The following is a 15,107-nucleotide window of genomic DNA, read 5'->3' as shown; positions in this document are numbered from 1 at the left end:
TTTTGTGTGAGGTTACTAGTTTGAACATTTCTGAAAAAAATGAAATGAAAATTTAACTGAAAAAATTGATGCTTATTTGTTTATTTTGCTCATAAAAGCCCCCCCCCCACATGTTTTCAAGCATGTCATTTATAATTTTTTTTAGTCCCCTAATTCCAAATATTTTCAATAACTTAGGCATTGAATTACTAGTTTGAAAATTTCTGAACATAATGAAATGAAAATTGAACTGAAAAAACTGATGCTTGTTTGTTTATTTTGCTCAGAAAAGGCCCCCAACAGGCTGTGCTTAATTTTTTCAGGTTATATACAAATTATGGTGTTAAATTCAAAATTACATACTTGTTTTTAGTAAAATGGATTTATTTCATAAAATGAGCTGTCTGGCCATCATGTACTTGCTTTTCAAAAGGATATTCCAAAAATTTCCAGCCAAATCTATATAAAAAGTGAAAATAATGGAAAACAGCAAGGCCGGTGGTGGTGGGGGGAGGCCCTATTTCTGAGCAAAAACCCCCAAATGAGCACCATTTTTTTCAGTTCAATTTTGATATCATTATGTTCGGAAATGTTCAAATTAGTATCCAGCGAAAAAAGTTTTCAAAAAAGTTGTAACTGGCAGGCTAAAAAAAAAAAGTAAAGTGGCAATAATTGCACACAATTGAGAGAGTCCAAAAATATTTCACAAGAAATGTCCTTCACTCCTCCGCTTGCAACAAAATACTTCTTTTATTGCGAGCGGGCCTTCTCTGTAGCTGCCCCAGCTCTATGGAACCAACTCCCCCTCAATGTCCATACGGCTCCCACTCTACTGGCCTTCCTAAGGCCATTAAGCCCTGGCTTTGCCAGCAAGCTGGGGGGGGGGGGGTCATGAATTTTAACATCCAGCACAGTGTTATGTTTGGTTGGTATGTATGTTGTCTGATAGATTAAATTTCTGGATTTTATAATGGGGTTTATAACGGGCTTTATATTTTTAGCATGGGTTTTATAATTGAGGTTTTTATAGTTTAATACTGATATTTGACTTCTTTTTATTTTGTATTGTATTTGTATTGTTGTAAGCCGCCCTGAGTCCTACGGGATTGGGCAGCATAGAAGTCAAATACAGTGGTACCTCGGTACTCGAACGCTTCCTTTCTCGTACATTTCGGATAACGAACAAAATTTTCGGCAAAAATTTGCTTCGGTATCTGAACAAAAATTCGGATACCGAACAGCCACAGAAAATTTTGTTTATTATCCGAAATGAGGGGACGGGGTGAGAAGGAATGGGAGTTGGAATCCGACACGCCCATTCTGGCCGCCCACTAAACAGCCTCCCAGTCGTGCTCCAAGCTGTAGGGAGTGGGGGGGGGGGGCGGCTGCAATACCGTCAGTTTCGGGGGAGCTCCTTTCCTCAGTGGTTCGTCTTCCCTTTAAGCAGTTACACCAACTTTCTCTTTCCCGAGAGTAGCGACGGCAGCAGAGGCTTTCCTTAGAGCAGCAGCAGCGCCGGGAACGTGAGATGAGAAAGGGAAGCCGTTGACGTTCCCGGCGCTGCTGCTGCTCTAAGGAAAGCCTCTGCTGCCGTCGCTACTCTTGGGAAAGAGAAAATTGGTGTAACTGCTTAAAGAGAAGATGAACCACTGAGGAAAGGAGCCCCCCCCGAAACTGACGGTATTGCAGCCGCCCCCCCACTCCCTACAGCTTGGAGCGGAAGGGTGTAGGAAGGGTGGGGTGGCGCAATACCGTCAGTTTCAGGGGGGGGGGGCTCCTTTCCTCAGTGGTTCGCCTTCCCTTTAAGCAGCTACACCAACTTTCTCCTTCCTGACGGCGGCAGAGGCTTTCCTTAGAGCAGCAGCAGCGCCGGGAACGTCAACGGCTTCCCTTTCTCATCTCACGTTCTCGGCGCTGCTGCTGCTCTAAGGAAAGCCGCGGCCGCCGTCGCTACTGCCGGGAAAGAGAAAGTTGGTGTAACTGCTTAAAGGGAAGAAGACGAACCACTGAGGAAAGGAGCCCCCCCCCCGAAACTGCCCCCACCCTTACTACAGCTTGGAGTGCTTAGACCTCATATCTTTATCCCATAGGAAATAAAGGAAATAGGGGCTGGAAACCAATTAAACACATTTCCATTATTTCCTATGGGATAAATTAATTCGGTACTCGACCAAATCGGTTCTCGACCACACTTCTGGAATGAATTGTGGTCGAGAACCGAGGTACCACTGTAAATAGACAGACAGACAGACAGACAGAAAGACATTCCATCAGACTTGAAATACTGGAATTAGACAATTTACCACTACATCACCTCCGATCTGATCTAAATGTAGTTCATAAAATCATACACCAAAATGTCCTACCTGTTAATGACTACTTTACCTTCAACTGCAGCAATACACAAGCACGTAATAGATTCAAACTAAATGTAAACCGCTCCAAACTCAACTGCAGAAAATACGACTTCAACAATAGAGTGACCAATACCTGGAATGCACTACCTGATTCTGTGGTTTCTTCCCCCAAACCCAAAAATCTTCAACCTTAGACTGTCTACAGTCGATCTCTCCCCCTTTCTAAGAGGTCTGTAAGGAGAGTGCATAAGCGCCCAACTGTGCCTACCATCCCTGTCCTATTGTCCTCTTTTATCTTTACTTTTTACTTATGTTTATACAAACTACTACTATCCTATTTATCTTTGACAAACAAATAGATCAATAGATCAATAGATCAATAGATCAATAGATCAATAGATAAATAGATAAATAGATAAATAGATAAATAGATAAATAGATAAATAGATAAATAAATAGATAAATAGATAAATAGATAAATAAAAAATAACAATAAAGTAGAATTTCATTCTTCATCTCTCACCCATCTTCTTATTCCCTCTCTTCTCTATGCTGATGGTTACAGTTTTCATAACCCAAGTAGGCCTGTTTTGAAAGCTTATGTTTGTATTGTCATAGGAAACATCTTGTTATTAATTGCTCTAAAAGAAGGTCCCTAATATTTGCCAGAAAGTGCCCCAAGTTCAGTGATGGGCTACCAATTTTTTTACTACCACACCGTGGCGTGGCTTATGCATTTTGTTTCAACATCTTTCAGTGCAAATTGGGTGCTCTGAGGTGGAGCTCCAAATTTTGCTGCTGGAACTGCATTCCTGACCATTCCCATGGGAGCCCATCACTGCCCAAGTCCATGATTAAGTGGATGACCAATTGACAGGTTTATTGATCATGTTATAACTAGTAGACACTTGCTTTAAATCCTCCATTTGTTTGAGCAATGAAGCAATGGAGGTCCTTGTAAGAGCCCCCAAAGTAATTATTAAATATTCAAGGCAGCGTAGCAACAATCACATATTAAACAATTTAAGGATAAAGTTTTGTTTTGAACCAGATATATCTGTGGAGGCTTCTTCAATTTTAAGGGAGAATATTATTTAATACTGCAGCTAGATAACCAAAGACACAGGATCATTTATGTTGCTCAGAAATGTCAAGGACTAATCATATTTTTCTATGTGGTCAAGTTGCCCTTTTCTGTTTAACATCCTTGAAGATAATAATTGTTTTGTCTGTGAGGCTTCTGATAAAGGATAAACACACTGGAATGAAAAACAGATTATGTTAATATTGCCAAGTACAGTATATTTGACCCTGAAATTAATAGCATTTTGGATGCATTCCTACTCTTCACAGAGAATAGGAAATGAGATTTTATGGGACTTTTTATTAAAACCGAGACTTTCTCTTTATGCAAACAAGAGTGAACTGTCAAACCATTTATGCCCAATGCTTTTTCTCTAGGTTCACCTCTGTGAAGTGGAAGGAATGGAGAGATTTGTGGATCAGGATTCTGTTCTGGATGGTATTGTCAGCCAGCCTGTCCTACTGGCTGTGAAAATGCTGAGAGCTGATGCCAACAAGAATGCCAGGTGCCTGTAACAAACAGAAGAGGCTGAACAAAGCTGCAGTTCTCAGGGTTGAACAGTGGAGTCCTTGGTCCTCTTGTGAGCTTGGCAGTTTTCCCAGAGATATTCCATTACCTGATTAGATATCATTAGATATTACTCAGTCACATAATGAAAAGTCGGCAAGGAAAGTATACAGCTCACAGAATATCAAGGACTCCACAATCAGTCAATGGGTATAAACATATTTGTTATTATATAGAACTGACTGAAAATACATAATATTGCCAAAATCAAAGTGAGAAAGAGCATCCCCTCTACCCAGGTGTTCTAGACTAAAGACAGGACAAAAACAGAGTACTGTATAGGTTTCTAATGGTTAAAACAAATGCTTAATTCTGTACTGTGTACTCAGCCATTACATGAGACTATAGAGTTTTATGTATGTAAGAAAAAAAAAGAGTCCATACCACTATTTCCAACTCATTGTCTACAATGTTACTAACAAAGGTACAATAATTTTAAGAGATGTGGGTGGTGGTGGTGGTGTGTTGTTTTATTTTCAATTCATGTATTCCGATAACACAACTGCTCTCCAAAAAGACCTAGACTCTGTTTCTGATTGGTCTAAACACACGGCAACTCGAAATCTCATCCAGCAAATGGTCTGTCCTTCACATCAGCAAAAAGAATCAAAACTCCAAATACAAACTGAATAAGCAAATTATCACAGATAAACTCCACTCGGTCAAGGACCTCGGAGTACTAATAACTAAAGACTTAAGTGCCAAAGCCCATTGCAAAAACATCGCCAAGAAGGCTTTAAGAGGTGTTAATCTGATCCTATGTAGCTTCCGCTCTGGCAATCTCACACTACTTACCAGAGCTTATAAAATTTTCGCCAGACCCATTCTAGAATATAGCTCATCTGTTTGGAACCCATACCACATTTTTGACATTAATACCTTCGAAAATGTCCAGAGATACTTCACCAGAAGAGCTCTTCACTCCTCTACCCGTAACAGAACATCCTACGAAACTAGACTTACAATCCTGGAAAGCTTAGAACTAAGACACCTCAAACATGATCTAAGTATTGCCCACAAGATAATATGCTGCAACGTCTTGCCTGTCAAAGACTACTTCAGCTTCAACCACAACAACACAAGAGCCCACAACAGATACAAGCTTAATATTAACCGCTCCAAACTTGACTGTAGTAATTGAGTTGTCCAAGCATGGAATTCACTACCGGACTCTGTAATATCTTCCCCTAACTCCCAACACTTTACTCTTAGACTATCCACAGTTGACCTCACCAAGTTCCTAAGAGGTCAGTAAGGGGCGTACATAAGTGCACCAGAGTGCCTACTGTCCCCTGTACTATTATCTCTCCTATATCTCCTATATCTTCTCTTATATATTTATATCTTTTCCTGCTATTCTCTCATAGTTATATTTTACTCCTTTATTTTCTCCTGTATTCCCCCTTTAATACATTCTACCTGATTATATCCTCTATAACCCTCATTGTGTATTTACTTATTTAATTGGATTTATATGCCGCCCCTCTCCGAGGACTCCGAGAAGTATTATTGTGTATTGGACAAAACAAACAAACAAACAAACAAACAAACAAATAAATAAATAAATAAATAAATAAATAAATAAATTTTATAGGAGGTTATTGGTTTCTACCTCATACTAGCAAGTTTTATTGAAAACAGTATAGCTCACTAATTTCATCTTTGCATGGCTTTTGTTTCTGGTAGGAATGACTTCCTCAAGGAGATTAAGATTATGTCCAAGCTGAAGGATCCAAATATAATCCGGTTGCTGGCTGTGTGCATCACTGATGACCCTCTCTGCATGATTACTGAGTACATGGAAAATGGTGATCTCAACCAGTTTTTGTCTCGTCAGGAACCCCAAAACGTATCGGAGAGCTCCACTCCTCCTGTCAGGTAGAAAATAAGGATTCCCTCAATTCTAGCCTGTAAAGTTTTTCTTGTGAAGTAGGCCTGTTCTACTTTTCACTTGGACACCTATCTTAGCCTGGGGATATGTGTGTTTTTTTCAGGCTTTAGTTAGAGCCGAAGGATGTTGTAATTCTCTCTACTCATTTCTCCTTGGCTTTGGGAAGATGAGAAGACTGTCTTCAAAATTTCTTCACCCTCTTCTTCTTTGACCTCTGCCAATAGTCACAGGAAGGGACGATTGTATCAAAAGTCCCATTTGGCACATCCAAAAAAGAAAATCCTGGCATGTAGGAACTAGCAATAGTAAAACTATTGAAAGATCCATTTAAGCACAGCAGAAGCAAAGTCAGCTCTGAGGTTTTCCCATGGAATCCCACATAGGTAAAACTCCTATTTCACCCCTGGGCGGCCCACAGGTCATTGTCCACCAATTATACTCAGTACTTTTGTATTGGGAAAACATAATGAGTTGGCTAGTAGCTCTGAGAACTTGGCTTTGGTAGGTATCTCCTCTCCAGTATGCATTCCTTAGCTCTCCCCGCCCCCTGCCCCCCCCACCTAGGAATTTACCAAACACCCTCCTCTTTCTGTTTGACAAACTGCGAATTAGAAGTTGATACAGACTATGCTGAAAGAGAGTAAGTTTTGACAGATAGTTCTTTATTGTTTGATTGCAAATCCCCATCCAGATGGCTGGTTGTCTTTCATGCACTGTTAAGCATTGTGGAAACATAGCACCCAGAATTAAACTAGATACTATGTTAATTGTGTGTCATGCTATTCTACTCAGGTTTTAATTCATTTTGTTGTTAAATACATAGTGCTTGATCTTCTGGGCCAGTGTCAGGCCTAGGGATCTTCAAGCTTTCTTAAATTTCTTGTTGTATAATTAAAATTTCACCCCTAACCATGAGCGGTTTCTATTTTTTTAAATTACAGGTAGCCCTCAACTTACAGCTATTTACTTAGCACTGAAAAAGTGACTGTTTTATGACTATTTTCACACTTGCAACCATTGAAGCATCTCCATGGTCATGTGATCAAAATTAGCAATTGGCCCATGACTGTTGCACTGTTCTAGCGTCATGTGATCACCTTTTGCTGAACCGCAAAGCCAATAGGGAAACCAGATTCACTTAATAACCATGTTGCTAACTTAGCAACTGCAGTGATTCACTTAATAACAGTGGCAAGAAAGGTTGTAAATGGAGCAGAATTCAATTAACAAATGTCTTTCTTAATAACAGAAAATTTGGGCTCAATTGTGGTCATAGGACAAGGACTACTTGTGTCCTCATGAAATTTTTTTAATGCATTCATGATTGTAGGGATATAGTAAAGGGCCTGGTGGGAATGATTCTTTCTTCCCCAATTGTGATGGTTCTGATCTTGATTGGACTGCAATTTATTTAAAAACACACAAGTGGAACTTGATTAGAATAACACACAATTTATATATCCTCTCACCCCATTCCTAAAAGGTCTGTAAGGGGTGTGCATAAGGGCACCATTGTGCCTCCTGTCCTTGTCCTACTGTCCTATTTCCTAATTTTCCTGTGCCTACTTTGCTAATGTTTATGTTTATGTTTATACCAATACATACTATCTTGTACATGTTTGACTAAACAAACAAACAAACCAATAAATAAATAAATAAATAATATAAAAAAACTACTTTAACCTGTAGAAGATTTGATAAACATGCTTCTCCTGGGCAGCTGATGGTATGTGTGGCATGTTTGCTCTTTAAGACTGCTGACAATTACTAAAGAACCTATTTTTGTTTCTTTTTCTTCTACCATTCAGTTACGCAAACCTGAAATTCATAGCTATCCAGATTGCTTCTGGCATGAAGTATCTTTCCTCCCTGAATTTTGTTCACCGAGACTTGGCTACTCGCAACTGTCTAGTGGGGAAGAATTATACTATCAAGATAGCAGACTTTGGCATGAGCCGCAACCTCTACAGTGGGGACTACTACAGAATCCAGGGTCGGGCAGTGCTCCCTATTCGCTGGATGTCCTGGGAAAGCATTCTTTTGGTGAGCATGTTGCACTTGCTATTATGACCGTAGAGGTTAGTGGAAAACTTTAAGGATAACCATGAACCACTTAATCTAACAACAGGACCTACCCTTACTTTCCCTTAATCACACTTAATCACTCTTTTTTTCTGCTGGGATCTCATGATATTGCCTTTATCTCATCATCAACATATGCTTGATATATCTTTATACTATATTTATCTGTGCCAGTATTAAAGTAACGTTTCCATTTTTATCCTAATGTACCTTTAATCATGGAATAGACCTCCCATGACTTGTTGGACCACCATTTCAAAGATATTTCCTTAGCTAAACAGGGAAACAGAACGATCATGAGCATTGGGGAAAAAATCAGTGGGAGCAGCTTCCAACTTCCCATTAAGTTTCTTTGTGGGAAATGGGCAGTGAATGTCAGAAATTTTCCTTCCTTCCTTCCTTCCTTCCTTCCTTCCTTCCTTCCTTCCTTCCTTCCTCCCTCCCTCCCCCCTCACCAACATTCTTTGTTATTTCCTCCCTCCCTGTTTATTCCTTCATTCCCTGCTTTCCTCTTACATTCCTTCCTGTGTACTTTTCTTTCTTTTTTAAAAATAATGTTTATTAATTTTTCCAAATTTTAAAAAGAAAACAACTTTTCTACACAGCAACTTTTTTGAAAAGTTTCAGCATCAGATGAAGACTGAAACATAAATAGATCTATTCCAGTTTCTAGAAACATACAGAACTATATGATTCATACAATTTTATTTTCTTGTAGGCAAATTTTCTCCTTGAAGCTGCTTAATTTTTATGGAAACCATGAATCTCTGATTAGTTATATTAAGTCTGTCTGGTAAATGAAACAACGTAGGCTGGAATCGTTAAGATGATTTATTGTTAACAAGCTTATTACAACCGAACTGGAACAAGATTAAATACAACGACAACATGGCCGTGTCTGGCAGCTATTTATATGCCTGCTGCCAGGTTGGGCCAACCAATCCTGTTTCTGTATATAATTCATTTTGATTTTCTCCTCTCTGTTCCTCCAACCAGGGGAAATTCACAACTGCAAGTGATGTCTGGGCTTTTGGTGTTACACTCTGGGAAACCTTCACATTTTGCCGAGAGCAACCATATTCTCAACTATCTGATGAGCAAGTTATTGAGAACACTGGAGAATTTTTCAGAAATCAGGGAAGACAGGTATGAAAACATATGAATATTTTAGATACAGAGATGTTTGCACTCAGAAAATGGAAACGTTATTTGATCTGTTGAAGAAACTAAAAGTGAGGGTTTTGCCTTCTCAAGATCCCCATGTACAATTGGTGGGCCACTGTGTGACACAGAATGCTGGACTAGATGGGCTTTGGCCAGATTCAGCATGACTCTTCTTATGTTCTTATGTTCTTAATCCTTACTTAACAACGGTAATTGGGACCAGAATTTCCATTGCTAAATGATGTGGTCATGAAGCCTGATCACATGACGAGCCCATTTAGCAGCAGAAGTTGTAGTTCTTTATGATTACAATAATTAAGGAATTGTGTGATGTTGTTAAGCACTACACCTCAGGGTCACCATTTGCATCCTCATGCCAATGTCCTCACAGGCTTTTCTTGTTGGAAGATGGCAGTGAAGGCCGTAAATGTTGATTATGTAACAGAAGGATGCTGCAATGTTGTAATGGTGACCTGGGTGCTGAGTGAGTTGGCATCTCTGGGACCACCTTCTGCTGCACGAATCTCAGCGACCAGTTAGGTCCCACAGAGTTGACCTTCTCCGGGTCCCGTCGATGAAAAAATGTCGTCTGGCGGGACCCAGGAGAGGATCCTTCTCTGTGGCAGCCCCGACCCTCTGGAATCAACTTCCCCCAGAGATTAGGATTGCCCCCACCCTCTTTGCCTTTTGCAAACTCCTTAAAACCCACCTGTGTTGTTAGGCATGGGGAAATTGATTCCCCTGGACCGTTTTTATTTTATGCATAGTTTGTGTGAGATGTATGATTGCTTTTTATATGAAGGGGTTTAAATTCTTTTTAAATATTGGATTTGTACTATTTTTATTGTTGTGAGCTCCCCTGAGTCTTCGGAGAGGGGCGGCATACAAATCTAATAAATAAATAAATAAATTAAGGGAGGAGTTCCAGTACTTCAGAAATCTATAGTGTTTTAATATGCAGTTCAATATCTAGCTATGAATAATTTATATTCACTTTATTTACTTGAATAGGCATTCTTTTTTTTTACTCATGTTGCATTTACTGACTAGTTTAAAAAAAGGGGTCGGACCACCAATTTTACCATTCTTCCTGACACCTGAACTAGAAGGGAAAACTAGCGCAACTCTTGTCAAATTCCCAAGGTTAAAAAGAAAGGAGAAATGACCGTCTTTCACTGAGGAGTTAATAACAACAAAAATCCAGCTTTTCACCATTTTAAAAATGTGTTTTAAAAATAGGCCATATAAAGAAAACAGTGACAATGGGAGGTGACACTTCTTCTCTGTATTACAGCACAGACTTTAGCCAGTTGGACTGAAAAATGTTTGCCTGCAATGTAATGAAGCACAATAGGAAACCAAATAGCATCACTTGTGCTACTTTTGATGTGTAACAGTAGGGATTGAGAGGTGGATGTTTTCTTCTGTGTTGGCTCAGGGTGGGTAGATAGTAATATCATGCATTCTTGCTTTCAAGAAACAGTGTCTTGCTCAAGCTTGATTCTGCAGAGCAGACTAGTTTTCAACTCAGAAAAAGAAATATTACTGGACAATGTGTTGATAAAATCACTTTTAATCTAATTCACTGTGGTGTTTCAAGAATAGAGAGAAGCATCATCATTGTTGTGAGCCGCCCCGAGTCTACGGAGAGGGGTGGCATACAAATCTAATAAATTATTATTATTATTATTATTATTATTATTATAATTGTTGTTGTTGTTGTTGTTGTTGTTATGATGATAATGATGATGATGATGATGATGTCAATACAACACAGCAAACGAGATCACTATGCTGTATTTCGTATTTCATCACCAGTCGGGCGCTTCCCAAGCATCTAGGACTGCGTGATGTAGCGGCGAATTATGTTTGCCGATCCCAGTAAAGCGGCCTTTTGCAATTGATAGATGGAGATTTTGTCAATTCGGATGGTTTTCAAATGTCCGCTGAGATCCTTTGGCACTGCATCCAGTGTGCCAAGTACCACTGGGACCACTTTCACTGGCTTATGCCAGAGTCGTTGCAGCTTGATTTTTAGATCTTTGTATTTCACTAATTTCTCTAGCTGCTTCTCCTCAATTCTGCTGTCCCCTGGGATTGCGATGTCGATGATCCATACTTTCTTTTTCTCCACAATCAGGATGTCTGGTGTGTTATGCTTCAGAATTCAGTCAGTCTGAAGTCGGAAGTCCCACAGTAGTTTTGCTTGCTCATTTTCGACCACTTTTTCGGGCTTATGATCCCACCAGTTTTTTGCCACTGGTAGATGGTAGTTCTGGCACAAGTTCCAGTGGATCATCTGTGCCACATTATGATTATGATTATGATTATGATTATGATTATGATTATGATTATGATTATGATTATGATTATGATTATGATTATGATTATGATTATGATTATGATTATGATTATGATTATGATTATGATTATGACGATTATGACGATTATGACGATTATGACGATTATGACTATTATGATTAGTAGTAGTAGTATTATTATCTTACAAACTAACTGAACTCTGTGGAAAAGGAATGAGATGCGAATGTGCTAAATAAATCACCATCACAAAATAAATGAGATTATCTACTATGAATCACATTTGGCAACTAATATCCCATAAATGAACAAAACAGAATATGAATAGAGGTTTTAATGTTTTAAAGAAGGAATTGTTCAATACTAGCTTTTCTCTCCTTCTCCCCTTTCAGATTTACCTTCCACAGCCTCCATTGTGCCCTGATCCTGTATATAAGCTAATGCTCAACTGTTGGAGACGAGATACCAAAGCTCGCCCTTCCTTCCAAGAAATCCACTGCTTTCTTCAAGAAACGACCACTTCATAGTGATGCCTTCAAATGCTATAGACCACCCCTTCCCCCTTTCACGTTACCTTCTCCAAGTTATACCCAGAACTTAAGCCACTTCACCTTTCCTTCAATAACACAGCTGGACTCAAATCAACCATCAAAGGACAGATGAGAGAGAAATGGGGATCTGACCAGGTCTGCCACATAACCTCATTCATGGTGCTGTGTTTTGGACTGGTAAAGACTGAGAGAGTTATTTATCTTGTAAATGTTGTAGGTTGTATGTGTGTGTGTGTTTTTTTTAATGGGGTTTGTCTATGAAAGAGAAGAAAATATATTCTTTTTCCCTAAAAAAGGATATGAAAAAAGCTTGAAAATGGAGTTGAGCTGGAAATAGACACATGAACTTGGAAAGTACTGAAGCAATTAGTACGGTAGTGTTTTATGCCACTGCTGAATGCAAGAGCTGTAATCGTGTAAGAGGCAGTCAAAGAGCAGAATGTCATACTGGACACAGATTATGGCTTGGATAATGCTTGCTTAAATCGAAAAAGCCAAAGAAGGTACTGAAATAGATTTTCTGTGATTTAGGACAGGATTTGCTAATACAGAATGGGTTGGGTAAACTTAGAGAAAGTAGGCAATTTTGTATCATTTAACAAAAAGTATGCAGACTTTGCAAAATGTAATTAATTTGGGGTGCAACCTTCATTGTTTTTAGCAGAATGTTTGTGTGTTACAAAAATTTGGATGTTATAGAATATGTCTCAGAATATGTCCCATGTCTACACATTTTACTCACTGTCCTGGAGAGCAGTGTTTCCCAACCTTGGCAAGTTGAAGAGATCTGGACTTCAACTCCCTGAATTCTGGGAGTTGAAGTCCAGATCTCTTCAACTTGCCAAGGTTGGGAAACACTGCTGTAGAGCAGTGGTCCCCAACGTTTTTTCCACCAGGGACCAGTTTCAGCAAGACAATTTTTCTATGGCCCGGTGGGGGAGGAAAGGGGTGTGGTTGGGGGCGGGATTAAGCATGGGGGTGCTGGTCCTCCCCGCCCCTCTTTCCTGCCATCGCCCTGTGGCCGGCAGAACCTGCCTCCCAAGCCCTCTTGCCCAGCGGGGGCTAAGCGCTGGAGACAGGGGGTCAGGCTGGCCCTCCTGCCTCCCCCCAGCCAAAAACGCAAAAGTGCCCCGCGGCAGAAGCCAAAAGAGGCTTGAGCCTCTCGGTCCTTCCTGCCCCTCTGTCCCGTCCATCGTCCTGTGGCCGGCAGAACCTGCCTCCCGAGGCCTCTTGCCCGGCGGGAGGCGAAGCGCTGGAGGGAGGGGGTGGCGGCATGAGGGCCGGCAGCTGCTGACTCCACGGACCGGTGCAACATGCCCCGCGGCCCGGTACTGGTCCGCGGCCCAGTGGTTGGGGACCCCTGCTGTAGAGAACAGAGTGCCTTGGTTTCTCTCCCTGACTCTTAATCTGAGTGCTGCCAGAAGAAATGGGATACCACAATCCTGATTTACAGATGGAAAATTATAATACATGAGATTTATTCATAATATCAATAGGTAGCAGACATTGTATCAATAGAGATTCTCAGTCACCCAGGTCATGGTTATCCCAAAGATGTTTTTCTAAAAGGCAACTGGACTTTCTTGGAGTTTTTTCCTTGAAAATGTTTCACTTCTCATCCAAAATATTTCTTCAGAACCTTTAGAAAAACACCTTTGGGACAGGCACAGACATCTTGAAGATCAACTAAAAGTCCTTTAAATAAAAATGTGCAGTTCCTGAGTGAAAGCAGAGTAACAATAAGGCTGTTGACTTTCTTATGCAAAGCATACTCCATGCTCTATTTGTACATACGATCTCGCCAGTCAACTAGGCTTGGCCAAGGCATTTGATAGGAGCACTGGATAAAGTCTGGCCCAGACATAGAGGCAGGTCCTTTCACTTCACTTCATTATATACAAAAACTTGATGCTAAGTAGATTCAAATACATGTGCTCTGTTCTGAACTTAGGTGCTGGAAAAATGAGCCGTTGACTTACCTGAACAGTCTTCTCGATGTGCTGCGTGGAGAGTCCAACATGGGTCTTACTTCAGTCTTATTGGTAGGGACTGAGTTTAAATTTAAATATTTAATTACGTTATTCCCCCTAGCTGCACAAAGGGTTCAGTTTTAAATGAAGGCGTAGACAAATTCAGCAAGTAAACTTTATTAACAATAACCACAGAACCAGAAACAATAACTGCGAACCTGGGCCAAGACAAGGCCGGGTGGATTTGGATTCTCCACACAGCACATCGAGAAGACCGTTCAGGTAAGTCAACGGCTCTTCTCCAGTGCGCTGCTAAGGAGAGTCCAACATGGGATATACCCAAGCTATATATCCAGTCAGGGAGGGAGAAGGCAGGACCAGGGGAGCAGAAGGAGCGCAAACACGCTGAAGAACATGCCTGCCGAAGGCTGCCTCTGTAGAGGCAAAGGAGTCCAAATGGTAGTGTTTGATAAAGGTAGTAGGAGATGCCCATGTGGCTGCGTGGCAAATGTCCTCCACAGAGGCTTGTGTAGTCCATGCGGCCGAGGTGGCAGCACTCTGAGTGGAGTGGGCCATGATGCCTTCCGGAACTTGCCATGACCAGGACAAGTAAGCCTCTGCAATACATGATCAAATCCATTGTCCAATGGTCTGTGATGAAACCTTTTGTCCTTGATTAGATGGGTAGGAGTAGACAAACAAGGCCTTGGACTTCCTAAATGATTGGTTTCTAAGAATATAGAGCTTAAGGGCTCAATGGACGTCCAGTTTGTGCCAACGATGTTCAAGGGGATGAGATGCCTGAGCACAGAAATCAGGAAGCACGATCTGCGACCGATGGAAAAGGGGGTTGACCTTCGGCAAGAAGACTGGGTCAAGTCATAATACCACTCTGTCTGTATGGAACAAACAGAGGTCGTGACGGACAGAAAAAGCTGACAACTCTGATACCCTTCTGGCTGAGGTGATCGCGATGAGAAAGGCAGTCTTCAATGTCAGAAATCGAAATGAAACTGACCTCAGTTGTTCAAATGGAAGGTCAGTTAGCGCTTGTAGCATGAGTGGTAGATCCCAAGTAGGATAGTGATGCAACACTGCGGTCTCAGGTTTGTAGCGCCACAGAGACCGTAGACAAGGCGGCCA

At 40.7% G+C, this 15,107-nt stretch overlaps 1 protein-coding gene across 1 annotated transcript in view; it reads left to right on the top strand.

The window, feature by feature from the left end:
* Positions 1-12,639, top strand: part of DDR2 (discoidin domain receptor tyrosine kinase 2) — a 64,394-nt gene extending 51,755 nt beyond the window's left edge. The window contains exons 13-17 of the mRNA XM_070746713.1: positions 3,798-3,925; positions 5,674-5,865; positions 7,687-7,921; positions 8,957-9,106; positions 11,836-12,639. Of these exons, the coding sequence (XP_070602814.1) occupies positions 3,798-3,925; positions 5,674-5,865; positions 7,687-7,921; positions 8,957-9,106; positions 11,836-11,970 (840 nt within the window). The 3' untranslated portion in view covers positions 11,971-12,639. The remainder of the gene's footprint in view (positions 1-3,797; positions 3,926-5,673; positions 5,866-7,686; positions 7,922-8,956; positions 9,107-11,835) is intronic.
* The last annotated feature ends 2,468 nt before the right edge of the window (positions 12,640-15,107 follow it).

Source organism: Erythrolamprus reginae, chromosome 3, assembly GCF_031021105.1.
Source record: "Erythrolamprus reginae isolate rEryReg1 chromosome 3, rEryReg1.hap1, whole genome shotgun sequence".
NCBI classification, from domain to species: Eukaryota; Metazoa; Chordata; class Lepidosauria; order Squamata; family Dipsadidae; genus Erythrolamprus; species Erythrolamprus reginae.
The sequence above is the reverse complement of the archived record's forward strand: the minus strand, read 5'-3'. Positions and strand labels throughout refer to the sequence as shown.